Below are 27,923 nucleotides of genomic sequence, written 5' to 3'. Positions count from 1 at the left end.
ACCAGGGTGGGGCAGGCGCAGGATGGAGCCTCAGCTTGTCTGGGGGCCACAAGAGGGGAGACAGGCAGGGGGCAGGCTCTCGCTGCTGGTCCAGCGGCTCATCTGGCACTCGCACACTGGTCCTGCTTGTTCAGGAAAGTATGGGAGAGCAGTGTACCCCCAGATCTGTGCTCTTTCCAGCAAGGCAGGGCTGCACTTGGGGCAGGTGGCAGAGGCGTTGGGAGGGGGCTGTGAGGGTCTGCAGCCACCCCAGAAGTCACGGTAGAACCCCCCTCCCCCTCCCAGTGCCACCGCTGCCCGTCCAGTGCGCAGTCCCACCTCACCAGGAAGAACTTGGCACAGCCCCAGCCTGCCCTGTGCAAACCCAGGAGCACACCCCCTCTCCCATGCCCTCCCAGATAAGCAGCGGGAGGCTGGACTAGCCTGATGAGTAGGTGAGCACTGGACGAGCCTCTGGACCAACAGCACACAGCGGCAGGGACGAGTAGGTAAGCACTGGACCAGCAGCACACAGGAGCAAGAGCTGCCCCCCAATCCCAGACAAGCTGCTGATCTGATGTATGGGTGCACCTCTAACTGGAACAGGTTAACCAGAGAGGTTTTGGAATCTCCATCCTTACAGGCTTTTAATACCGGGCTAGACAAGGCCTTGGCTGGGCTGATCTAGTTAGGGGTGGCCCTGCTTTGAGCAGGAAGGTTGAACTAGATCTCCTGAGGTCCCTTTCCACCCCTAATTTTCTATGATTCTAAGTAATCTGGGAGTATCATGTCCTCCAGAAGGAGAGGACAGAAGTTGTTTCTCCCCTCCAAGAACAGCTCCTGGCTCCATCCCAGGGTCACCCTCACCAGGAACACATCAGAAGTAAGAGAGTTCTGTAATGATAGGACAGTTCTCGGTCGGGGTAGGCGCAAAGGGCATGGGCAACCTCATGATCTCCTCCAAGCACAGGGTAACAACTGCTGAAGATGGAGGGCACAGGCAGAGTTTCAACAGGCCTGCTGTGCTGACCTAGTGAGGAAGGGAATCTCTCCCCGGACAGGTGTATGGCTGTGTTTCAGGCTAGGAAGAATATGGAGGCTACTACTCAGGCAGCGGCCATGGCAAGACAGACCACAGAGATGCTGCCTGACACTACAGCTAAAGGGACATGCAAAACACTTTTACAACAACCCTCAGCTAGCAGGCAGAGAGTATTCTGGGTGCCCACCACATGGCCCCCACCTCCACAGCCTACTCATCCTCTGTCACTGACAACCAACACACCTTACTGGGGCCAGTGTACCTACAGCACCTTCCAGTACCCGTTCCCCACACTTGGGGTTCACAGCAGACCCTGAACCAGGACACACACAGGAGCATGAATGTTCCAGTCAGTCTGCATCCCTACCCTTTCCAGGCTGCAGTCGCCCAGCCAACAGGCCAGGGATACTAGCAGCTACTTCACTCAGGTACCCGCTCCCAGTAGCCATGGTCTTCAGGCTACAGCCTACCAGCAGTGACCAAACTGTGCTGTAGTCACAGGAATGCATTCCTCTCTCTCCCTCCAGCAGACCTACCCACCCTAGTAAGGACCCTGCCCTCCAAGTCACTGGTTTGAGCATCACTAGCCCCAAACCCCAATGCAGAGGCAGCCCTTCACTCGTCTGGGTTGGACCATTTGCCATCAGTCTGTGCTCCCTGAGCTCCTATACACAGAGCTTCCCAATCACCCTGCAGCAAGACTGGGACTAGAGCTCTGGACTGCACCTGGTCACAACCCCACTTGTAAGCAAGCATCTTTGCTCAGGACTTCTAGAGACCCACAAAGCCCTCCTGGTTGCAATCCTTTGGGAACCTTCAAAGACAAGGCCTCTGGGAAGCATCTGGGGATGTTTGTTCTCCAGTGCCCTGGCTGCAGAGCTACATGTTCTGCTGCGTTTTGAAGTGCTCTAAATACTCTGATGCCAAATATCTGCCCAGAGCTAAAGAACTCCCTCCACCCTCCCCTGGAGCTTCAAACATAGGTCTGGCCATGGCCAAGACAAATTTGGATTTAGGTCAAACACAGAAACAGAAATTGCCTACATTTAAGAGTGAACCTATTCCATACAAATCGACCAAACCGGCTAGATGTTACAACAGTCTTTGTTTAAAGAATTATTTCTGTGACACTGCCTTCACTTACCTCTCAGTAAGCCTGACACACCACTAATTTGAAACAGATGCAGTAAAGATCACAGTATTATACTTGCAGCATGACACTAAAAACACTAAGATCATTAAGATGCATACTTGAAGTTTCACATGCATTCTGTTGAGCATGGGACAAGTTACCCCACCTCTCTGTAGCTATTTCCCCATATCTGAAAAAGATGGGACCATCACCTGGCTCAAAAGTTGTGTCTTTTGAGGAGTAGTCCAACAGCATTTTTTAGAAATTTTAAGACTCTTATGAAATTGGATTTTTTTTACTATTATGGTGGTAGACACCCCAAAATACCAATGATATGACGACTTCTATTGAGCAAGGTATGCAGTCAGGAGAAATTACGGAAAAATTAGACAATAAAGATCACTGCATTATTAACACTGGAAATACAACCCAGGTTACAGTGAGAACTACAACAATTCTTAAAATTCTTTTACCTGAAGATGTGCTACGTAAAAACAATACATCTTACTTACTAAATCCAAGCTGATCTATTGACTTTGGCAGCAAAAATAAACAACTAAAAATGACTAAAAATTCCCAATCGCATTCATTTGTGTCGTTCTACATAAAGTAGCGGTCAGTAGCATCCAGCCTGTGGAGCATCTGGCCCGTGAGGCTGCCCTGCACTGGAGACAGGTAATGGGGCATTACATGCACATTGCAGCTGGGAGCTGCAAAATAACAGGAAACATTGCAGCTGGGAGGAAAAACAACAGTAGGGAAAAGCGGTGGCAGCTAGGTGAGAACACCAGCTTGCTTCAGACTCAAGATGAGTAATTTCAGCCTGTAGCTCCGAAAAAAATTGCCAATTACTGACATAAAGCACTGAGTTAATGAAGACTCAGTTTACTGTAGGGCACTTATTACTAGTGATCACATTTGGCAAGCTGATATTCCATCCTGATACTGAGATTCACCAAGAATTTGCTCACATGTAGGAGGGGAAAATAAAGTTTTTTAGTTACTGTCTTGTGAACATTCAGAGCAGCCCATCTTAACTGGATAACTTTAGTTATGCTTACAAGGATTTAGAGGCAGTCTGGCACTACTTGATACTCTGTTTGTCTTTAACAAGGTTCCAGGAAAGTTCAGTTAACCAAAAAGCAAGCGAATTATGTGCTCAATTATATTCCAGTGTTACTTGCAATACTGAATACCTACATTACTACAATGGAGTTGTTTGCAGTCAGAACTGAAGCTATCCACTTTGCATTGGTAATATTTCTCTTGATGTATACATAAGACATTGCTACAGCTGAAAATTTCTAGACACAAAATTGGAAGAAGTTTCCATTGTAACATATCAACATATAATCAAGATTTATACCCACTTTCCCAAGTGTATCCCAGCATAAGTTTCATGAGCGTGGAGGAAAAAAACATGGTTTTGGCAACAGAATGCTACACATTAAGATAAATGAAAGATCCCAGATACAAAGGAGATAAGGTTCAAGTTCAATTTACTTATGCCCGTGACCTTTCATTTCCCTCAGCACATTTCCTGCTACCATTCAGGAGCACGTGAACCCAATTTCCCCGTTGTGGATTTACTTCCCAGCCCACTGTGATACAGGGAGATGGCAAATGTTTAGGTTTTTGTGGCTTGCTACAGGAACGTTTGTTTCCTTGGCATGGAACAGGCAAGACGGCCTAAACAAACCGCTTGCCAGAGAAGCGCAGGAGGACAAAGAGCTCCAAAGTGTTGCAGCTGGTCCCTGGAAATCACCAAGAAGTTTGTTCGCTTTGCCAGAGTAGATATTTGGAAGAGCTGCTCAGAAGGGAACTCCTGCTACCAGCGCTGGGCTTTGGGGCTGGCCACTGAGCCCGAAGACCCTGGCTCCCCTTAGCCCCTTCGGGGCCTCGCTGAAAGAAGCAGCCTCTGCGCCAGGGCAGCTGAGAAGAAGGCCTCGAGGGCCGGGCGGGCGCCAGCGGGAGGCCTGTCGCCTGCCGGCGCACACGAGCCGCCCGAGGGAAGGGGCCGGCCCGCCTCTGCCCTCCCCAGGGCCGCCGGGGCGCTCGGAGCGCAGGCCGGACCCGGCAGGACAACGGGGAAGGGCGCGCGGAGCCTCGCACCGGGGAGGGGCCAGGCCGGGCAGCGGGGGCAGACGCAGGAGCCGGGCACTCACCTGCGCCACGAGGAGCAGCAGCAGCCGGGGCTGGATCCGGCCAGCCCGCACCGCCATGCCGCTGCCGCCTATTGTCCCGCAGCGAGCCCGGCCGGGCGCGCCGAGCCCAGTCACCCAGCAACCCGCGCCCGCGCGGAAATCCCGCCCCTGCCGCCCGGCGCAGGGCGGAAAACAACGCGAACAGCCAATGGCGGGCAGCCGCGGCCCGGAAGCCGGAAGCGGCCCGCGGGAGGGTGGCAGCGCGGCGCGGCGGGCGAAATGGCGGTAGGTTGCGGCTGCGCGGGAAGAGCCGGGGCTCGGGCTCGGGCTCGGGCTCGGGCTCGGGATCTGCTCGGTCGCTCGGGCCGAGCCCTCGCCGAGCGCGTGTGCGATGCCGCGGCCGCGGGGGGGACGCTCCTCGCTTTCGCCTGGTGCACAGAGAGGGTCCGGAGGCGGCGGCGACCCGGGGCTGGAACAGCAAGTCCTGGGGCGAGAGGCGGAGCCGCTCGCCTCGGGGTGGCACGGCGGGCGCGGGCTGCTCGCTGCGGGCCCGGGACTCCCCGCCCTGCTGCCCCCCCCGGGAGCGCCCGGCGGCAGAGAGGGGCGCAGCTCAGTGCCGCCACCGCGCACCCGCTTGCTGCCGCGCGGCTCCTGGGGAGGGCCACAGGTCACGGAGGCAGCCTGGGGGGATGCGCCCTGCAGCAGGCAGCCGCCCTCCCGCACCCTCGGAATGAGCCGCCCGTGACTTGAAGTTGCCATAAAGTAAGTTTAGATCGGCTGTCCTGGAAAACGCCTTCACTTAGAGCAGGGAGGCAGTGGAACGGAAGCTGTGGGCTCTCCATCGCTGAGGGGTTCAAGAAGAGGTTGAACAGAGGCTGATCGGGGTAATCTAGGCATAGCAATCAATGCCTGTGTTCTGACGTGGGTATTTCCTCTGCTTCTCGGCTTGCTGGTCCCTCCTGTCTGTTCTGTCCAATGCATCAGGGTGTTTTTAGGCTTTCCTCAGACGCACCAGCAGAGAGCTGGTCTGGCTCCATAGAGCCCCTGCCAGCTGGGACCCCACATTCCTGCCGCCCTGCTCTGGCCCCTGCCAGCACTGGCCCCAGGACATTGGTGCAGGCCGCGTGCTCCCGCTGGCTCCCAGCCCGCTCACTCCTAATGCCCCCCAGCCCCGTGGTACAGGTAGGGGGCAGTGCACAGCCCCAGCCCCCTGCTCATTGGCAGGGAAGAAGCTGGTGCTGAGCATGGGGAAAAGCAGCCCCCACCCACCCCGTGGCCCGTGCTCCCAACAGCGGCCGCTCGCAGCCCACACAGGGCTGTCCTGAGCAGGCACGGGCAGCACCATGCAGGCTGCAAGTGGCTACAATGTGGGGCACTGGGCGCTGGGCACAGGGTAAGCGAGGAGTCGCTTTTCCCTGTGCTCAGCACCAGCTTGTAACAACCCCCTCCCTGCCCCGGCTGCTAACCTGGGCCCTGCCAGCTCTGGGCTCACCTGTTGGGGCTGCGCACGGAGGCAGCAGCTGCGGCCCACTGCCCGCTTGCTGTGCCAGGCAGTGTTTGCTGCTGCTGTCTGCCCAGAGCTTGCATGCTGGGCAGCCCTCAGGCAGCGGTGGCAAACACTGGCTGATGTGGCAAGCGGGGAGGCAGCAGCTGCTGTTGCCATGCACAGCCTTGATGGGCGAGCCCAGAGCCAGCAGGGCCCAGGCTGGCAGCTAGGGTAGGTTACAAGTTGGCGGGGGGAGTGTCCCCTTGCCTGCCCTGTGCCCGGTGCCCTATGCTGCAGCCACTCAGCCCGCCTGGGCCTATCTGTGCCTGCTCAGGACAGTCCTGTGCAGGCTGCAAGCAGTTGCAGCAGGAAACACCAGCCATGGGGTGGGAGAAGGGCCACTTTCCTCTGCCCTGGGAAGGAGCACAGAAGGAGCCCGGGAAAAAGCTGAGCATGGTGAAAAGCAGCCTCTCCCCTGCCCTGTGCTCGGAGCTCCCTGCTACAGTTGCTCGCAGCCTGCGTGGGGCTGTGCTGAGCAGGCACAGGCAGCCCCAGTCAGGTTGTGAGCGGCTGCAGTGTGGGGCGATGGCAAGGGGCTGCTTTTCCCCAAGCACTTTTCCCTGGTTTCCTTCCCTGCCCTCCCCCTCTTCCCCCCCCCACCTTACCTGAGCTTCCAGCATGCGGCAGCCATTTGGTCCCAGACCAGAAATCCCTGCTGTCATTTTTTACAGGAACCGAGGGCATATCAATATTAATTTTCAGGTTTTTTTAGGGGCCCCACATGCCGGATAGAATGGCCTCATGGGCTGGATCCGGCCTGCAGGCTGTATTTGGCCCGCCTCTGGTCTTACCCTTCTACTCAGGATCAGACCAATAGCCATATTTGGGGGCAGGAAATAATTTTTTCTTGTGGGCAGATTGGTATGGACTATGGGGGGGTTTTGCTTTCCTCTGAAGCAGGGGCATGGCCCTCTTCCTGGGATCTCTTGAGCACGTATTGACAACATTTTATAAAACCAGGACATTGGCTGCCATGGTCTCTCTGCTTTTCTTGTGGCAAGGTAGGGCGCTGTCTTTTCTTGTGTCAGAACCGACAGCAGTTTTTTGTAGAGTGTAGATTATGGATTGTATAAAATAGTTTGCATAGGGATGATCCTGCCTCAGGCCAGGTTTGGACTAGGTGACCTAGAGATTCCTTCTAGCCCTACTTCTCTATGGTTCTAGGTTTGAACCTGTGTGTGTGGTATAAGCCAGCACATACACAGTCTTCACATTGCTAAAACAACAGAAGTGTATTACAATAATGATAAAAAGCCTAGGTTAAAAGAAGCTGTTTTTCTCCAATTATTTCTATTACAGGGGTGGGCAAAATATGGCCTGCAGACTAGATCCAGCCCATAAGGTCATTCTATCCAGCCCATAGGGCTCCTAAAAATTTAGAAGGGCAGTAGGACCCAGGGGAAGCCTGGTGGGCTCCCACAACAGCAGGGCCTGCCTGGCCCCACCTCCCCAGCCGGAAGTCCCAGCTAGGGCTTCTGGCCGGGGACCACGTGGCTGCCCTGGCGCAGGAAGCTCAGGTAAGGATGGGGGGAGGGCAGGGGAGGACCCTGGGCAGGGAAGGAGCCTGGGGAAAAGCTGACCACAGGGTGGAAAAAGCGGTCTCTTGCCCGCCCTGTGGCTGGTGCCCACGCTGCAGCCGCTCACAGCCCATGTGGGGCTGCCTGTGCCTGCTTCAGACAGCCTCACATGGGCTGCGAGTGGCTGCAGCAGGGAGCGCCAGCCTTGGGGCAGGGGAAGGGCTGCTTCCCCCTTCCACCCTCCTGCACTCAGCTTTTTCCTGGGCTCCTTCCCGGCCTCTTGCCCACCACATGGCCGGCACCCTGCTCTACAGCCACTCATAGAATCATAGAAGTCAGGTCGGAAGGGACCTTGTAGATCTTCAAGCCTGACCCCCCGCCGGGGCGGGAGAAAAAGACTGGACTCAAGTGAGTCCAGCCAGGTAGGCATTAAGCCTCTTCTTAAAGATCCCCAGGGTAGGAGCCAGCACCACTTCTCTTGGAAGTTGGTTCCAGCTCCTAGCTGCCCTGACCGTGAAGTAGTTCTTGCAGATGGCTAATTTAAATCTACTCTCTAATAACTTGTGTCCATTGTTCCTTGTCATGCCAGGGGGTGCTAGGGGAAACAGCATCTCCCCTAAACCTTTCTGGTCCCTCCCCCAGTGAGTTTATAGACAGTCACCAGGTCCCCCCTCAGCCTTCTCTTGTGAAGGCTGAACAGGTTTAGGTCCCACAGTCTTTCAATGTAGGGTCTGCCCTGTAGTCCCCGGATCATGCGTGTGGCCTTCCGCTGGACCCTTTCAATGTTGTCCACATCCCTCCTGAAATGGGGCGCACAGAACTGGATGCAGTATTCCAGCTGTGGCCTGACCAGTGCCGCATAGAGGGGGAGGATCACCTACTTGGACCTGCTTGAGATGCATCTGTGGATGCACGACAAGGTGCGGTTAGCCCTGCCAACCGTGACCTCGCATTGTCGGCCCATGTTCATCTTAGAGTCAATAATGACTCCAAGATCCCTTTCTGCCCACATGAGGCTGTCTGGAGCCCACATGGGGCAGGTGAGGGGCCGCTTTTCCCTCCCCCTTGTGCTCAGCACCACCATGTAATCCAGCCCCGCTGCCAGCCTGGGGCCTGCGCAGCACCAGGCTCGCCTGTTGGGGCGACAGCAGCTGGGGCCCCCCCAGCTTGCTGCATCGAGCAGTGTTTGCCACTGTCGCCTGTGGGCTGTCCCGCCTGCAAGTTCTGGCAGCAGCCAACAGTGCCCGGTGCGGCAAGCGGGGGGCCACAGCTGCTGCCACTGCACGCAGCCCCGACAGGCGAGCCCAGAGTCAGCAGGGCCCAGGCTGGCAGCAGGGCCGGGTTACAAGCTGGTGCTGAGTGCGGGGAAAAAGCGACCGGGCCACTTTTCCCTGCACTCAGCACCAGCTTCTGGGGGTCAGGGCTGTGTGCTGCCCCCCGCCTGTACCATGGGGCTGGGGGGCACTGGGAGTGAGTGGGCGGAGAGCCAGTGGGAGCACGGGCCCCCACCGCGGTTCTGGGGCCCAGAGCAGGGCGGCAGGAGCAGGGCCCCAGCTGGCAGGGGCTCTATGGAGCCGGGCCAGCTCCTCCCTCTCCCTGCTGGTGCAGCCCAGCCCGGCTCCTCCAACCCCTGCCAGCCTGTGCCCTGCTTTGGGCCCCACCAGTGCTAGCCCTGGGACATTGGTCCCAAGACACTGGGACATTGGTCCCAAGATGTTGACCACGGGACGGGGCACCTGTTAAGGGCGGGGCTACCCATGCAGCCCTCAACAGCCTGCCAAAACTGGGTAAGCGGCCCTCTGCCCGAAATAATTGCCTGCCCCTGCTGTGGAGCCATGTATGGCCCACAGAGTGATTTTTGCCTGGCCCATGGCAAGTGCCTGGGCTGTTGTATGTGCCTGGACACACAGTGGGACTGGGGTAGGGCTGCTCCTGGACCCCATTTCTTGGTAGCCCTGGAAGCAACAGCCACTCCTTCCAGCTGCCACTGCCGCTGGGCCCACCCACCCCACACCCATCACCAGTGGTGAGACCCATGCCAGCAGTGCACTTGGCTGGGATGGTGCCATGGGTCAGTGGGGGGCACTGTTTGGGAGCAGAACAGGTGAGCAGGGCCAGGGAGACCCCAGCATCTTGGGGTAGCTGGTGACAGCGTGGGACTGGGGCAAAGCTGCGATGCACTCAGCGCACAGCCTTTCTTGCAGAATTGGGGCTCTGCCCTGGCCTTGTGCTGTCACCTCCCCAAGATCCCAGGGGCTCCATGGAGACCGTCTGGAAACTGTGCGGGCAGGGCACTTCACTGGGCAGATTTGATTGGAGTGCCCTGCCCGCATGGTCCCTGGCTGGTTTCCGTGGAAATCCCAGGATCTTGGGTTAGTAACCACACAGGACTGGGCCAGGGCAGACCCACAATCTGTATGCCCCTGCCCATGGAACCTGCTCCCATCACAGGGACTTGTGGGCAGCAGATCAACCCCACCCCATGATCCCAGCCTCACCCGCCCCTCCTGCTCCTGGGCACCACTCCCAGTCTGGTCACAGCCCCATCCCACACAAGGAGTTTTGGCGAGTCGTTGTGCCAGGAAGAGGGGGGGTGTTGACCTGGCCCGTGGCACCTCGGCAAAACTCCCTATGTGGCCTGTGGGCCCAAATAATTGCCTACCCCCTTATGCTATGTTATCTATATGGAGAAAGTGAAAGATTGTGCACGATTTGTAATTCAGTAATGCTGTTGTTGAAAATGAAATCTCAAGGTCTTGTAGTGTTCTTTGTTAGGATGGATCAATGATTAAGGCATACGTTACACATCAGAGTGAGGGCAAGGCTTTGAATAACTTGACTTGGATTTGAAGGTCCCATCTAATAAATAGGCTGTAGTTGTTTTATTTCAAGTATACCTGTTGTCAGGTAAAACTTATGCAGTACTCTAGATTGAACAAGGATTTGTTGTGTAAGAGAAATTTTAGGCTTAGATTAACGTATATTTTGGGTATTGGCAGTCCACATTGAAAAATGAACGTATACAAACACTTTTTTGGTATTTGTTAATAGTAATAGCTTGTGTGTTACAGGATTTTATTCTGCTATGCAGTATATCAGCATAATCAAATGATGGGCTTGCTTTACTTCCTGTTAATTCTTTTTCTTTTTTCTCCAGGATAAAGAGAAGAAGAAGAAAGAAAGTATCTTGGATCTCTCAAAATACATAGACAAAACAATTCGAGTAAAGTTTCAAGGTGGTAGGGAAGGTGAGCTTCAAACTGAATATGTTATTTTTCCTTGCATCTTTGAAAGATTTCTTCCTGAAGTATTTTTCTGTATTTATATATTATGGTCTCTAACTGTATGCCTTGGGTCTTTTCTTTTTGTCTTTAATAGCTAGTGGAGTCTTGAAAGGATTTGACCCTCTTCTAAATCTTGTACTTGATGGTACTATTGAATATATGAGAGGTATGTAATATGCTATTTGAAACCTTTAACTATAGAAGCTTCCTTTCTTATGAGGATTGCTTTATGGTGAAATCTGAAAGCACCTTCAAACCATTTAACCATAAAAGACATCTAAAAGGCAGACAAATATGGTACCTGTGATCTGACTGAGTTTAATCCATAGAAGGAAAACAAGATTAAAACTATTAGGCCAATAAAAGTGACTCTGTGGTGAAAAGTATGGTAAGCATATTGTTGCTGAATCAGTGTTTCATTGTCTACAGTAGTAGTTCTTAACATTTTTTAAACTAAAGGCACCCCTCCAAAATTTTTCAGAATTTAGTGGCACCCCATTAATAAAAAAGTAATATAAATACATTAAAAATATAATATAAATATTCTAAGTGTCTGATTGATTAATGTTATTAATTGATTATGTAATTATTATATTCAGTTCTTCAGGCTGCTGGCTGGGCGTGCTCCCTTAGCTCTGGCTGGCCCTGCACACAGTTGCTCCCAGTGCATAGTTTCATAGTTTCATAGTAGCTAGAGTCGGAAGGGACCTAGGTAGATCATCTAGTCCGACCCCCTGCCTTGGCAGGAAAGAGCACCGGGGTCAGATGACCCCGGCAAGGTGCTCATCTAACTTCCTTTTAAAAATCCCCAGGCTAGGAGCCTGCACCACTTCCCCTGGAAGCCGGTTCCAGGCCCTAGCCGCCCTGACTGTGAAGTAGCGCCTCCTAATATCTCATCTAAACTTACCCTCCGCCAGCTTGTGACCGTTATTCCTGGTCACTCCTGGCAGCGCACGGGGGAACAGGGACTCCCCCAATACCTGCTGATCCCCCCTGACCAGTTTGTAGCAGGCCACAAGGTCCCCCCTTAACCTTCTCTTGTGGAGGCTAAACAGGTTCAGGTCCCGTAGCCTCTCCTCATAAGGCCTGCCCTGCTGACCCCTGATCATACGAGTGGCCCTCCTCTGAACTCTTTCCATATCGTCCACGTCCCTCTTGAAGTGTGGCGCCCAGAACTGGACGCAGTACTCCAGCTGCGGCCTGACCAGCGCCGCATAGAGGGGGAGGATCACCTCCCTGGACCTGCTCGAGATGCATCTGTGGATGCATGACAGGGTACGGTTGGCCTTCCTGACTGCCTCCCCACACTGCCGGCCCATGTTCATCGTGGAGTCAATGACGACTCCAAGATCCTTTTCCGTCTCCGTGCTGGCAAGAGGGGAGTTCCCCAACCTGTAAGTGTGGTGCCGGTTCTTCCTCCCCATGTGCAACACCTTGCACTTATCAGTGTTAAACCCCATCCTATTCTCATCCGCCCACCGTTGCAACCTGTCAAGGTCAGCTTGTAGCCTATTGCACCCTTCTAGTGCACCCACATCCCCCCACATCTTAGTGTCATCAGCAAACTTGAACAGGGTGCTTTCTACCCCGTCATCCAAGTCACTGATGAAGATGTTGAACAGTGCGGGCCCGAGGACCGAGCCCTGTGGAACCCCACTGCCCACGTCCCTCCAGGTCGAGAAGAACCCATCCACTACCACCCTCTGGGTGCGGCCCTCCAACCAGTTGGCGACCCATTTGACTGTGTGGGCATCGACACCACAGTCTCCCAGCTTTTTGATAAGGACAGGGTGAGAGACGGTGTTGAAAGCCTTCCGGAAGTCCAGAAAGACTACATCCACAGCAACCCCTGCGTCTAATGATTTGGTGACCTGATCGTAAAAGGCCACCAGGTTGGTCTGACAAGACCTGCCACTGATGAACCCATGTTGGTTGCCCCTGAGCATGCATTCCCCCGCAAGGCCCTCCTGGATGTGTGCCAGGATAATTTTTTCAAAGAGCTTACCCGGGATTGCAGTGGACTCCCCATGTACCTATGGCTCTAGGTCACTGGTGGGGATCAGGAATCACTCAGCCAAGTTCTTCGCTTACTTACTCCAGGGCAGTTTCTTCCCAAACTCTAGTTCTGGTGTTGTAACAACTGAGGTGCTGGGTTTGCACATGCAGCACACAGGGAGCTAGTACTGAGGGGGCAGAGGGTAGGCGAAATAATGTATATGGCTTGAGTGGGGAGGGTGCAGACCAGTGCATTATATTATGCAGACAGATGCAAAACTTCTATTGCAGCTGTTTCCAGTCTGGCTCCAATGTGCCTGCTGAAACCTGAGGCATACAGGACACTTTGACCCCACAGTGGCAGTGGTGCTGGCATCACAGCACCCCAGCTGAGAACAACTGGTCTACAAAAGTCATTTTGATTGACTGTCCTCCAGGACATACAGATGGTGTTGATTTCTCTCTGTACTCTTGTATACAGCAGTGACTTCTTAGTAGTAATTGTGTCCAGCATGTGACATCACCCTTTTCTCCCAAAATGGAAAATGGATCTCAGCAGGAGCTCATTGTCTCATTCCTTCGGCTCCTTAGAAAAATACTGCTCTTGGTTGTTTTATGAAAATGGGTGGATCACTCCTATAAAATTTTATAATTGGCCAAAACAAGCAGCCTGACAACTATGAAAATGTACAACTGACTCTGACTTGGTTTCTTGTGCCATAACATTTTACTTTGTTTTCTTTTTGATTCTTATACAGCTTGAAGTTAATAGCTTGAAGCTATTTTGCATGGGTATGCAAGGACAAAAGTGCATGAGCACTTAATTAATCTGTTGTAAGACAATGTCTGCCCTGTCAACCACAGTTTTTAGGTTTGAATTTTACTATTAGCAGATTTTTAAAGACACTTGCTTAGTCCCAAATACAGTAAAATCCCTGTTATCCTGCATTTGAGTAACCAAAACACTATTGCACAGAATTTCGGGGGGTGGAGCTTGCCTGCCACCCACCACCCTGCACTGCAGCTGCTCTGTGTGCGGCTGCTGCCACCCCCCTTACTCCATGTCTGGCCAAAAATCACTGGCCTCAGGTAACTGGCATTTTTAGATACCTGGCACCTCCCATTCCCCACTTCTGGATAACAGGGATTTTACTGTACTGTATTTACTCAAATCCAAGCTGACTTTGAATTCAAGACACCCCTCCTCCCAATTAGGGTCTATAATGTAAAAAATGTATATTTTTCCACTTTTGCATGTATAGAATCTAATTATTCTAGGGTTGCCTTAAATTTGTGCCCCAACTACTGCCAGAGCCACCACTGTGGTTGGGAAAGCAAGAAGCAAAGGGCCAGACCCCTTACCCCTTGCCCTCCCTGTCTGTACCCCTGTACTTGTCTCCCATGACACTTTCCCCATCTGTGCCTACCTCCCTGTCACTTGCCTGCACCCTTCCACCGCCTACTTCCTGTGATGGCTCTGTTTTGGGTCCAGGGCAGTCCGCAGCAGTGGGCCCAGCCCAGCCCAGCCAAGTAGAATCAATGGCAGCAGCTCTGGGTCAGCTGGAACTGAAAGTAAAGGTAGGGGTGGGGTTGGAGGATAGGCTGTGTGGTCTCCCCCGGGTGCTCCCACCATGACGTCCATCCTCCATGTCCACAAGCTACCCCAGCCTAGAGCTAGCCCCAGAGCAGTGGTTCAGCTCTGGTCTCTCGCAGAGCCAAGCCAGGGCTTGGGCCCATGCATGCCCTGGACCAGTATCTGAATCTAATATGAGGATCTCCAGCCCCCTCCCATATTGACTGGGTGGTGGGGCAAACTTCATTTTGGATTCAGCTAAATGTGGTAATTGCTAAATGTTTTCAGGTTCCAAAAAAGAATAGTTTTCAGGGTTGCAAAAGGGCGTCTCTGTTTTTATCTTGGCAGCATATAATAACTAAGTGTGGACGAGGTGCCAAGTATACTTTTTACTGAATAAACAACAATTATGCATGGAAGAGTTGCCCTTTTGGAAGTCCAGTTGGGACTATTTTTGCATTGGTCCCAAAATATTTGGAAGAGTTTCAGATGGGAGCCCTTTTTGTCTTTCATCACCTGTTTGTTTTTCTCCAGTGTGACTGGAGAAAAGTATAAAGAACGGGGACAACATATGCTTCAAAGCACAGCTTGTATTATCACAAGATATGGACTATTTAAATCCTTGATTTTCAAGAACTTCTAAAGCTATCAAAAGGTTATAAAAAGCAATAAAAAATAACTATTCAGTTAAATAGTGCAAAGATGCCCAAAGAGAGCACACGTAAGTTGTGTGCTGTGTGGGTGAACTGTCTTCTCCTTTTACACTGTCACTAACATTAAGCTTCCTGCTATATTCTTTTTTTCCATCCACCTCCCCCCACCCTTCAGATCCAGATGACCAATATAAACTTACAGAGGACACCCGCCAGCTGGGACTTGTGGTGTGCAGAGGAACATCTGTAGTTCTTATTTGTCCACAGGATGGAATGGAAGCTATTCCAAACCCTTTCATTCAGCAGCAAGATGGCTGATGTTTCTTGGTATTCTCACTGAAGCCTCCAGGCTGCAAGTCACCAGTGTAACAACCAATGGTATATGCAAAACCTCCTCTTTTGGGAAAAATTTAAATTTTTATTTTCATTTTATAGATGGCAGAGTGACTTTGACCCTTTAGTTTTACAAGCTGCCACCGGTAACAACAGACATACAGAGAGTCATCTACAAAAGTTTGAATTTGGTTCAATAAAGATTTTTAATTACTGCTCTCCAATCACTGTTGCAAGTAAAGTATTAACAAACTGTACATGGATGCTCCCCATATTGTGGACCTAAAGTGACTACTTTAAGACTTCACAGTGGTAGCAGCCAGCAGGAGTACACAGAAGACTGAGTATGAAACTTTGAAACAATAAACATGATGATTTTTTATTATTATTATACTGCTCTTCTAGATTTCAGTACTTGCAGGCAGAGAATATCTTAGGTTCTGTTAGTGGTTCTTGTGTGTGCCCACTGATAATTTAGTGTACAGGGATATATGTTCCTATAACTATTACCACAATTTACAAATGCTACAGGGAGAGACGCAGATTCCTTTTTTACCTCTTCCCCACCCAGTCTGCCAGTGGTAGGTCTGTAAATTCTGTTTCTCCCAGAAACTTGAAGTTCATCTTAAAAACTTCATTATGTTTAGGTCACTTTGTCATGATTTCAAAGCTTTCTGAAGTATCTGTTTTCTCTTATGTGACAGAGAATTTCAAGAAAAAGAACACTTTTGTAAATGTTCAACTCCAGGAACTTTGTCTTGGGCTACTTATGTATCTTGTAAGCAAACCGATTAGCAATTGTCTATGATTTTAATTTTACTTGATTTGTAAGTATACTTTCTTTTTTAATATGTCATGCTTCTCAGGATGAGAGCTATGAATAAATACAAGTTATTAAAAAGTTAGTTTCCTTTTGCCTTTCACACATTTTTTTAGTCTGAAAAGTTGCTGGGGTGAAATTGTGGAATGTTCCATATCTGTCAATTCAAATGATTTTTTTGTATCACAGGTAAATGTTTTTAACTGTCAAATTTGTAAGCTCAATATGGAAGGTGTAAAAAGCTTAGCTGCTTTACCTCTTATAACATCAGTACTAAAGAGGTCTGAGTATGTGAACATATGGCTTTTTCTCTGTCATGCAAATCTATTAAGAAAAGCATGTTCCTATCTAATAGACAGGTAGGGGCACTGAGACAGAATTTTTCTAACTTTACAGACGTGAAAAATGGCTTTTCTGTCATTTTTGTCATTGAGAGGTATAGACAGACTTAATGCAAAAATGAAGTTGCAGATTGAAGGCAGACAGATATTTTGAAGAGTTAAACTCCAAGCTGATGGTGAGGAGCTGCAGAAAGCTCACAAAACCAAAGTGAGTGCGTTAAAAAGCAGCAGGTGAACTTCAGTGTTGATAGGTACAAAGTAATGCTTGTGGGGAACAGTAGCCTCAACTTTACATACTTCAGATCAAGTACTGTGTAGGTCTTACAATTTTGGTAAAGAAACCTTGCACTCATTGCAGATAGTGCTCTAAAAACTTCATTATAAAATGTAGTGGCAACCTAAAAAGCAAATAAACTTAATTATTGAACTATCAGAGGTCAGGAAAACAGACCTTATGATGAGAGGCTGAGAGCTGTGGGACTCTTCAGCCTGGAAAACTCCAGGCTCAGGGGTGATCTGGTGGCTGCCTGTAAGTTCATAGGGGTGCTCACCAGGATCTGGGGGAATATCTGTCCCCCAGAGTGCCCCAAGGGATGATAAGGTCAAACGGTCTCAAACTCCTCCATGACCATTTCAGGCTGGACATACAGAAGAACTTTACTGTCCAAGCCCCCAAGGTCTGAAATAGACTGCCACCAGAGGTGGTTCAAGTATCTACTTTGAGCATCTTCAAGAGACATTGGGATATTTATCTTGCTGGGATCCTATGACCCCTGCTGACTTCCTGCCCCTCAGGTAGGGGGCTGGACTCTAAGATCTTACAAGGTTCCTTCCAGCCCTAATGTCTATGAAATATATGAAACTTGTCTACATATGTCCCTGCAGTGATGTTGCTACTGTGCTGTGCTTTAGTACTTTCTTTTGCTGCCATGCTTTAGTAGGTCCTTTTGGAAGTTCATTTTAGTACTTCCCAAGTTCCTTTTAGTACTTTATGGAAGTACTAAAGCACAGTGCAGCAGCAATGTCACTGTACAGGCACATGTAGATGCCTTCCCCTATTTGGAAGTACTAAAGCACAGTGCAGTAGCAGCCTGTACTGTGCCATACACCAGGCACGCAGTTATTTTTAGCTGCGAGTTCACTGTAGTGGCATACTATAACAGCGCACTGCTATGGTGAAACAGATGCTGGTTACATGTAGACACATGTGGTTGCTATGTTGCCATAGCACATTGCTAAAATGATGTAGTGTTGTAAGCAGATGCACCCATTAAGGAGTTGAAAACAAAAGTGAGAACAGCATGCCACTTAATAAAGTCACATCTTGAATGCTGTGTGCAGTTCTGGCATATATCCCCAAAAAGGATATAGTAAAATTAGAAAAAGGACTGAGAAGGACAACCAGCACTATCAGGGGTATGAAGCAGCTTCTGTATCAGAAGAGACTGAAAAGGCTAGGCCTCTTTCGTTTGGAAACAAGAAAGTTGAGAGGGGATGTAATAGAGGTCTATAATTGGGTCGGTCTACCTGAAGGGGATTCGTTCAAGTTTCAGGTGTGGCATGTTGAGGCCTGCGGTACATCCATGAGGCGTGTGGCCCAGAAGGGCTGTAGCTTTCCTTTTGTGGCCTATGAGGCATGTGACTCCCCTGGTGCATCCTGACCCCTTGGAAGTTGGATAGCCTTGGTGTACAAGATCATGAAGGGTGTCCATAAAGTGAATAAGAATTGTTATTCACCAAGTCTCAAAATACTAAAATAAAACTTGTGCCAAGGGTTCTTGTGGGACTGACCGTTTCTGTCTTGGGGCAGTTGATTGTCAGTATTGATTATTTCCTCTCCTTAGTCTGGTTTTGTAGGTGCTAATTAATAGCAATTAACTGGCTACATTAGCTAGGTCCTGTGTACTGAGCTGGTCCCTGTGTGAATCGTGATTGGTTGGTAACTGGTAACAGTAGCTTAGCAGCCATGCCTGCAGTAGTGTCTTCCATGCACCAAGACGCACAGGCAGTCCCACAGCACCCATGTCACAAGTTTTGCCTGTCAGAAGCTAGGGGTGCAGGGCCCCAACCCCCCCCCCCCACTGATCTAGACAGCTGGCAGGCATCATGGCCACAGCAGGGGCCACCATCCCTGCAGCTGTCACCCTGCTGCATCTTAACACACACGTCACCCATGGCACGAGTTTTACTTGTCTGCAGCTTGAGGGCAGTTCCCCCCAACCCCCTGCACCAATCTTCTTGAACCTTGGTAGGTTTGTGGTCTCACCAGGGGCCACGACTCCTGCAGTTCTCACCCCCCCCCGTGTTGTAACACCTAGACGTGACTGGAGATTTGCTTTCAAGAATTTGGGGTGCAGTTCCCCCAAAATGCCTGCACCAGTCTTCTTGAAACTTGGCAGGCTTAATGCTCTCTGCAGAGTTTACCATCCCTGAAAATTTCATCCAAATCAGACAAAAACCAACGAAGCTATAGATATTTTATTGTTTCCCCATTATACCCTATGGCCGGATCTCTGAGGCCGCGCTTTGAGCTGGATGTGCCGCTTCAGACACCAAAGCGTCCGAGGCTTTTCCAGATCTGAAGCTCTGTCTGAAGGCTCGCACAGGCTTATTGGCAAGGTGGGGCCTCATGACTAGCTCCAGGAGGCAGAGAGATACAGGTGAATGGGGGCTACCTTCCACAGGACCTGTCATATGTAAGCAAGGAATGTAGGCAGTGGGATAGCTTTGACCTCTTGAACTAAGCAGTACCAGTATGCAGTAAAATGTTCTCATCAATCCTCCCAGTGGAAGGTAGGGGTCTAGGCAGTAACCATCACAACATGGAGGTAAATGCATGGCTGAAAAGGTGGTGTAAACATGAAGGCTTTGAATCCTTCCACAATGGGCACATGTTTTGGGGACAAGGACTGTTATCCAGAGATGGCATCCATCTAACAAGAACTGGGAAGATCATCTTTTGGAACTGTCTGGCCAACCTAGTAAGCAAAGCTTTAAACTAGATTCCACAGAGGATGGTGAACAACTATAGGGATGAAGAGGATGGGGATAGAGAGCAACAAGGGTAATATCATGGTGGGGTCTGCTATAGACCACCAGACCAGGAGGTGGAGGTAGATGAGCTTTTCTTCAGACAACTAGCAGAAGTTTCCAGATCACAGGCCCTGGGGGACTTCAGTCACCCTGACATCTGCTGGGATGGCAACACAGCAGTGCGCAGGCAATCCAGGAAGCTTTTGGAGAGTGCTGGGGACAACTTCCTGGTGCAAGTGTTGGAGAGGCCAACTAGGGACCATGCTCTTCTTGACCTATTACTCACAAACAAGGAAGAATTTGTGGGGGATGTAGAAGTGGATGGCCAGCTGGGTGCTGTTCTGCTCCCCTTGCTTCCAGCAGAGGCTCCTTCCAATCCTGTCCCTGCCACGCCACTCTGGACTGGGTGGAGGCGGGGAGGCTTCAGCCAGGCAGCTCCTGCCCCAGCACGCAGGACTCCTGCTTCAGCTCCTGGCTCCCTTCCATCTGATCCACCCACCCACAGGTGGCTGCTCATCGCGCTGGGCAGGTGGAGTGGGTAGAAGACAGCTGGGGTTGGAGGCCCGCACACTGGGGCAGGAGGCCTGGCTGAATATCCACCCCCTACTCAGAGCAGTGCAGCAGGGGAAGAAGCAGGAAGAAGAGATGCAACTGGAGGTGAGGGGAGCAGAGCAGCACCCCGCCAGCTGTACCTGCACTGGGAGCAGCCCTGCTGGAAGCTGCACACTGGCTGGGGCCCAGGCCAGTGGGTGTGGGTTGGCACATGCCAGAGAATGCCGGCCCCATGTAGAGTGCCACAGGGGCAGCCATGGGCCAGTTCCAGTAGGTTGATGGGCCAGATTTGGCCCACAGGCCATATTTTGCCTACCTCTGCTCTAGCTTATGCTCTGATCCATCAATTAGGAGAACTGAGTTCTGGCCCCGGTTCTGCTGCTAGTTTGCCAAGCATTGTTGGGAAGCCTCTCTGCCTGTTTCCCACAGTGAGAGACAATTTTGAGCTTTCTTTGCAAAGTGCTTTGAACACATGAATAATAAGTTTCACATAAGAGCTAAGCATGGCTTTGGTTGCTGCTTGCTGTCTTTTTGGGCAATGTCTGGACATGCCTTCTCAGCTTCTTTTTGTCTCTCCCCTACCAGCTCTAGTGAACGGGGTGCATTTAAATACCCTTGACAGGGAGCTATTTGAGGCACCCCTCAATAGACTCAAGACACTACTTAATAGATGTGGGGCAGCTCTCAGGAAATGCCAACTCTTAGTTTTCCCTCATTTTTATATTATAGAAAAATAATAGATCAATTCCTCTGTAGCAAAGAACGTGGAAAGAGCCCAACAGGGCAGAATGTTTTTGACACTATGGATTCATATTTGAAATCTCCGAGTTTATTTTGTGAATCATGCTTATAACCTTAACAGTGCTAACATAGCATGGCACCCTTGAAAGGATCTCAAGGAACCCCAGGGTGCCATGGCATCCTAATGCAGCAGCTCTGCATTGATAGAGCTGCTGGAGGTTAATCCTCAGCAGCTCTGCTCTCAGTGTGGAGCCATAGCTGGGTGAGACCAGAGAACCCATAGACAAGGTTCTTTGGGTAGTTGTGATATCTTTTATCAGACCAACTAAATAGTTGGAAAAATTCTTCTTTTGGGCACAAACACCAACAACTTCAGAAAACTGCAGAATAACTTAAGAAAATCATCTCCTTCAGATAACCTACTCCAAAAGAGATCAACTCAAGAAGGAAATCAACACATGCTTCAACAACTTGAGAGAGAAATCAGGATATCTTCCCAACCATTATACAACAGCTATTAAAAGACTATAAAAATTTACAACATCCATCCAACATGAAAAGAAAAAAATGGAACCAATCACTACAAGAACAACTTTCCCAGCCACTGAACAACCAAAGAAACAACACCAATAAAGTACAATATTCCAACTCTCCACGCACACACTTACCAAAGCTGAAAAAAATCTGTCCCATCTAAAGGCCTTTATTTTTGTCCAGAAAAATACCCTAATAAAATACTACAATGTGGAGAACTAGATTTTTTACGACACTCTGTCTTAAGGATTGTTTCCATAACTGAACCCCTGCCCCCCCCAAAAAAAAAACAAAAAACAAAAAAAAAAAACTTTCAAAACTCTTTATCCTGTGGCAACATTGTGGAAAAGATTAACACCAAAAAATTCAAAAAGCCATCAGACTGGACACCTCACATTGGACAAAATTCAAACCCTGACCACTATACTGACTGCTACAGGGAAAGAATGAGCAATGAACTACAAGAAAAACTACAAAATTTGACCTCCCCAGGGACATACTCCCTAAAATCCACAAACAAGGAAAACCAGGCAAGCCTATAAGGATTGATTGATGGGCGATCACTCGCGAACAAGTAAGATCGTCTCCCAGGGATCTTAATATAAGTCTGCAGGTGGCTCCATAGCCCAATTCTAGATCCAGATGTCTTGTCGCAGTGAGGACAGGTGTTTCCAGGAGGGATGGGCACTGTGTTGCTGCACTGGATGTTCTGATGTTCTTTTTGCCTGCTCCTTTTCTCCTCTTCTGCCTGTCAACAAACTGTTTCAGAGTGTTGAGGTCCCTCCCAAACAGCCTTTCTCCATTTTGGCTGGTCCTGAGCAAGGGTCTCCCAAGTGTTGATGTCGATGTTACACCTCTTCATGTTTGCCTTCAGGGTGTCTTTGAAACACTTTCTTTTCCCTCCACTATTTCACTGACCTTCTTTCAGCTGTGAGAAAATGATTCTCTTTGGAAGGCGGGAGTCAGCATGACCCATCCAGCAAAGTTGGTTTTGGATGATCATGGCCTCAGTACTTTTGGATTTTGCTTTGGCCAAGACACTGACGTTTGTGTCTATCCTCCCAGCCATGGGCAACTGGTGCCACCTTAGGCAGGGGGGGGGCACATGCTGATCCTGCTGACTGGGCGGGGGGAGGGTCCCCCACAGGGGATCCTGCAGACCAGGTTGGGGGTTCCCCCCAGGCAACCCTATGATGGCTAATCGCTGTGGCTGATTGCTGCAATCGCTGCAGCCGTTTTTGGGAGTGCACCCCCTATGCGTCACCACTGCTCCCAGCTAATCCAAAGGATCTTGCGAAGGCACCATCGGTGGTACTTTTCCAAGCTCTTGAGATGTCTTCTGTAGGGGTGTGTGAAGCAGGCCCTATTTGATTCAGATTTAGCCCGAATCATGGACAGCAATTCAATTCATTGATTTGGATCACTGTCCCCGATTTGATTCAGCCAAATCCAAATCTAAAGATTTGATGCCGATTCACAGAATCAGTGATTTGGACACAGACACAGCTTTAACAGTTTTTTCTACATACCTCGAGGTACCAATGCAACTTGTGATCGCTGCAATGCTGGGGCAGATGGAGCGTCCCACAAAAGTGTGTGTGGGGAGGCCCTCCACATGCTCGGCAGTGGAATGGAAGTACTGAATTCATTTCCCCAGCCCGATGGTCATGTTGGGGTAAGGAACTCATCCTAGCCCGATCGTAGAACTGGGGATGGGAGCTCAGCCCAGCTGGCCTGACTTCCTTTCCCCAGCCCAATCTAGCGCTGGGGAAGAGAACTGAGCAATCAGGCTCAGTTCCCATCCCCAGTGCCAGCTGTCAGCACCGGCTTCCTTCCCTCATCTGGCAGGCAGATCAGGGGCCCTCAGCTCCGGGAGGACTGGCACAGCCCCCACAGCCCTCCCAGGGTTAGGCCCTGATCTGCCTGCCAGATGAGAGAGGCTGTTTCAAGCTTCCCCATTATAGTGAATGGGCAAAATGTTGAAACAGCCTCACTGTTTTGATGAAGCGAAGCAAAACAGCTGTTTCGACTCAAAATGAAATTCAAAACAAAATGCTGTTCTGTCAAAACCTCGAAACTCAAGTCAAAAATGGAACAGTGCTGTTTTGCGCAGCCTGATTTGTTTCTCCATTTGCAGCAGGTTGGTAAAGGACTTGTGTTTTCCTGATGTTTATAGTTAGGCCAATACGCTCATAGACTTCTGTGAATACATTAAGAATGGTTTGGAGGTCCATTTCAGATTGAGCAATGACGTATTGTCATCCGCATACTGGAACTCCATTATGGATGTTGTCGTGGTCTTCATTTTGGACTCGAGTCTGTTAAGGTTGAAGAGTCTTCCATCCATCCTATACACAATTTCAATTCCAGGTGGGAGTTTTCTGTTGACAAGGTACATTATGGTGGAGATGAAGATAGACAATAAAGTTGAGGCAATGACGCAACTTCGCTTCACTCCAGTTTTCACTGCAAATGGTTCTGTTTGATTCCTGTTGCTGAGAACCCTTGCTGACACGTTGTCATGGAGGAGTCTCAGAATACTGATAAGCTTGTTTGGGCAACCAGTTTTGGACAGGATTTTCCATGGGGCTTCAGGGCTTACCTATAATATCTGACTATGGAACCCTAAATGATGAAAGACCTGGTTTCCTCCATCCGAAGGCCTCTTGTGACCCAAAGACCGATATTTGTCCAAGCTACAACATACTTTCTACGAAAACTTAAAAACAGACTACCTTCCAAGCAATACCCTCCTAGCCATCATGGATGTTACTAGCTTATATACCAACATCCCGCAGCAGGATGGCATCCAAGCCTGCTTTACATATCTACAAGAGCAAGATTACAACTCAGAGTACAGACCTAAATATACTACCAAATTTATATACTTCATCCTCATGCATGACTTCAGTTTCAATAACCAATGCTTCCTCCAGACTATGGGCACAGCTATGGGCACCAAAATGGCCCCCCAATATGCCAAACTTTTTATGGCCCACCTAGAAGAAGAATTCCTCCAGAACTGCATCATGAAACCCATGCTATACCTGAGATATATAGAGGACATCTTCACCATTTGGACCCAAAATCTGCAGTCTGATTGATTTCCATCACAAATTCAATAACGCTCAGCCCTCCAACAGACTCTCTTGAATACTCTAGCACCAACATTTCTTTTTTAGATACTATGATCAATATCTAGAATGGTGAAATACAAACCACTACATACAAGAAACTCATGGACCAACAAACATATCTACACAGAACCAGCAACCACCCTAAACACACCAAGAAAGCTGTAATATACAGGCAAGTCCCCTGATACTGAATTTGCACTGAGAATACCTGTGATTGCCACCTTGCAAATCTCAAAAGGGTCTTCACCCAACAAGGACCACCCCCCCAGAGAGAGGGATCATACTTTTAAAAGAACCACCCATATACCTAGTGAAGAATTACTGCAGTACAACAAGAAAATCCCCACAAATCGCACACCATTAGTTCTGCTATATTATCCTTCCCTGCAACCTGTATGGAAAATCCTCAAGCAACTACACCCCATACTAAAAGATGACCCAGTTCTTAAAGAGAAATTTCAAGTGCCACCTACCCTTTAAACAAGCACTGAACCTTGCCAACCACATCACCAGAAGCAAACTTCCTATGGCCTAAAGCACACCAAGTGGATCCAAACCATGCCAGGACAAAAAATGTAAAAACTTGCCAACACATCTCAACAACTTCCACAATTACTACACCCCACAACAGAACCATCACCATTCCTGGATCTCACATCTGCACCTCCAGAAATGTAATATAACTCATCCAGTGCACTAAATGCACTGATGTAAAATATGTAGGAGAAACCAAGCAACAACTGCACACCAGTATGAACACACACTGGAAATCTATCAAAGACAAAAATACCCAATCACCTGTAGGTGCACACTTGTTACAAGACAACCACGCTCTCTCCAATCTCTCAGTTCTAAACCTCAAAGGGAATTTATAAAGTACCTTTCATAGACAAGCCTATGAACGTCACTTCATAAATCTACTGGATACAAAGTCATGGACTAAATATAGACATTGGATTTATGGCACATTATAACCTGCCTGCCATCTGATAACCCCAGGTAACCCATCTGCATTTTACCAGATACATTCTTTTATCACCAGTTCAACATTCTCTCTTGCCTGCCCCCACTTGTCTCACACTTAGTTTCATAGTTGGTAGGGTCAAAAGGGACCTAAGCAGATCATCTAGTCTGATCCCCTGCCATGGGCAGGAAAGGATGCCCTCTGATCTTCCCTGCCTTGCATTTGCATGTTCACAGACCTGCATTTTGCATTTTTGTTCCAAAGAACCTTGTCTGCCTTAGACGAGTGGTCTCCAACCTTTTTAAGTACAAGATCACTTTTTGAATTAAAATTCAGCCCAGGATCTACTGGGCTACCCACTAGAATACATACTATGCCGGCCCCATACATGCACAGGGTGGAGGTGGTGGAGGCGGCTTTCACTGCACGCTGCACCTCAAACCCCACTGCAGCCGGCTCAGGAGCAGTCTGATGCCATCTCTTGGGAATGGTGGGGGTGAATCAGGATGACCACCCTGGGCCCTGCATTTTGGGGGGCCCCATGGACAATACCATACAGGCCCCTTCAAGCTGCTGTGTACCACTAGCTCCATGCTCTAGCCACTTGTCACCCCTCCCCCCCACCAACTCACCCCACTCTGATAGACTGGTTGGGGAGCACTGCCTTAGAGCAACACATCTACAACCAACAACCCTGATAACCCACAGAAGTATTCTTCCTCTTGGTTAGCTCAGGCTGGTGGTAGGCTAAGAACTGGTGGCGGTGGGTAGCAGGGGCAGGAGTAGAAGGGGAAGGAAGAAGGTCACCTCTCTCCTCCTCCCTGGGCTTCTGCTGGTTGTTGAGATACAGAGTCCTTTGAGCCTGCTGGAGGACTGGGTGCCGAGGCCAGGGTGCCATGTTGGCACTCCACCCTGTGGCAGGAGCTCATGATACCTCATCTGGTGGCCCACAAGGCACTCCTGGTGGAGAGGTCTTGGCCTGGGCCTTCTCACTGACCTCCCCCCTCCCCCCCCGCTTTGCTCTGGGCCTTCTCACTGACCCCCCCCTTTGCTCTGGGGCTGGGGTCAATGAACCCCAAATGCTGCACCCTCTCTGGTGCCAGGGTCCCCATGCTACCGTGGAGCCCCTATGAGGCCTCCTCCAACCCCTAATAGCCTCACCTGGTCCTCCGGTCAAAACGGCGAACAGAAGAACACAAAGCCCCTGGGCTATAAGATAAAAAGCTAAACCATCCGGCCAAACAACATTCATTCCTTACCGGGAAATACTCCAACCCATAGTGGCAACCAAGAGGATACTCATGCACATGGGCTTCTCCCCTCTGTCTGCACTGGCCAAGCTCCCCCTCCCTTGGCCACTAGAGGAGAACTACCCTTCTGGCTCACACCTGGGGCTTATATGGGCCAGGCCCTGCCCCTTCCTGTTAGCTGGTTCCCCTCTGGTTGCCCTAGCAACCAGCACCTGTGACTCTGGCTGCCCTGGTAACTGGTAGCTGAGCCTCCCCCTTCTTGCCACTAGGGGCCTCTCCCGAGCCATTTCTGCTCTCAGGCAGGTGCGTGCTCTGTGACACAGTTCATATGCATAGTCTGCTTGCCTGGATGCAGACACTGGTGGGTGCTGAGCAGGTAGATGTCCCCAAACGCTTCCTGCATTGCTGGCAAAATTATGGGGGTTCCTGGATGTGGTTGCACTGGTGGTGAGCCAGTTTGGAGGAGTGCAGGAAGCTCTTCCCATACTGCGAGCACCAATGTGGCTTCTTCCCCATGTAGATGAGCCGTGTCAGGTTGGAGGACAGGCTGAAGGTCTTCCCATATTCCAAGCACTGATGGCTTCTCCCCATTTGGATAAGCTGGTGCCAGGCCAGATCAAAGGATTGGGTGAAGCTTTTCCAATACTTCTGAGCATCAATGTGGCTTCTTTTTTCTGTGGATGAACTGGTGCTGGACGAGGCAGGAGAACTGGGTGAAACTCTTTGCATGCGATGAGCACTGATGTGGCTTCTCCCCTGTGTGGATGAGCCGGTGTTTGGTCAGGTTGGAGGATCAGGTGAAGCTCTTCCTGCACTCAGAGCACTGATATGACTTCTCTTGCATGTGAATAGGCTGGTGCTGGGCCAATTTGGAGAATTGAACAAAACTATTCCCATACTCTGAGCACCAATGTGGCTTCTCCTGAGTGTGAGTAAGCCCATGTTGGGCCAGGTCGGAGAACTGGATGAAGCTCTTCCCACACTCCAAGTACTCATGTGGCTTCTCCCCTTTGTGGATGAGCCGGTGTTGGGTAAGGTTGGCGGATCGGATGAAGCTCTTCCTACACTCTGAGCACTGATGTGGCTTCTCTCCTGCATGGATAAGTGGTGTTTGGTCAGGTAGGAGGACAGGTTAAAGCTCTTCCCACACTCTGAGCACTGATGTGGTTTCTGCTCTATGTAAATAAGCTGGTGCTGGGCCAAGCGGAAGGGGCAGGTGAAGCTCTTTCCACACTCCAAGCACTGATGTGGCTTCTCCCTTTTGTGGATAAGCTGGTGTTTGGTCAGGTTGGAGGACAGGTTGAAGCTCTTCCCACACTCTGCGCACTGATGTGGCTTCTCCCTTGTGTGCAT

General features: G+C 50.1%; 2 protein-coding genes and 2 pseudogenes across 3 annotated transcripts in view; 2 read left to right on the top strand and 2 right to left on the bottom strand.

The window, feature by feature from the left end:
* Positions 1-4,449, bottom strand: part of SPPL2B (signal peptide peptidase like 2B) — a 144,119-nt gene extending 139,670 nt beyond the window's left edge. For both annotated transcript variants that reach the window (XM_090027849.1, XM_090027850.1), the window contains exon 1: positions 4,319-4,449. In XM_090027849.1, coding sequence (XP_089883975.1) covers positions 4,319-4,375 — 57 coding nt within the window. In that variant the 5' untranslated portion in view covers positions 4,376-4,449. The remainder of the gene's footprint in view (positions 1-4,318) is intronic.
* Positions 4,433-16,103, top strand: LSM7 (LSM7 homolog, U6 small nuclear RNA and mRNA degradation associated). The gene is made up of 4 exons (XM_090027851.1): positions 4,433-4,582; positions 10,518-10,608; positions 10,739-10,810; positions 15,041-16,103. The coding sequence occupies exons 1-4, from the start codon at positions 4,577-4,579 to the stop codon at positions 15,181-15,183; spliced, it is 312 nt and encodes a 103-aa protein (XP_089883977.1). The 5' UTR covers positions 4,433-4,576; the 3' UTR covers positions 15,184-16,103.
* Positions 16,104-23,370: 7,267 nt separating this feature from the next.
* Positions 23,371-25,346, top strand: LOC149853361 (uncharacterized; annotated as a pseudogene).
* A 1,879-nt stretch (positions 25,347-27,225) lies between these two features.
* LOC149853360 (uncharacterized) lies at positions 27,226-27,923 on the bottom strand (annotated as a pseudogene).

Source organism: Crocodylus siamensis, chromosome 14 (genome assembly GCF_052110815.1).
Source record: "Crocodylus siamensis isolate JL-2025a chromosome 14, ASM5211081v1, whole genome shotgun sequence".
NCBI classification, from domain to species: domain Eukaryota; kingdom Metazoa; phylum Chordata; order Crocodylia; family Crocodylidae; genus Crocodylus; species Crocodylus siamensis.
Note: the sequence above shows the minus strand (reverse complement) of the source record. Positions and strands in the feature narration are given on the sequence as shown.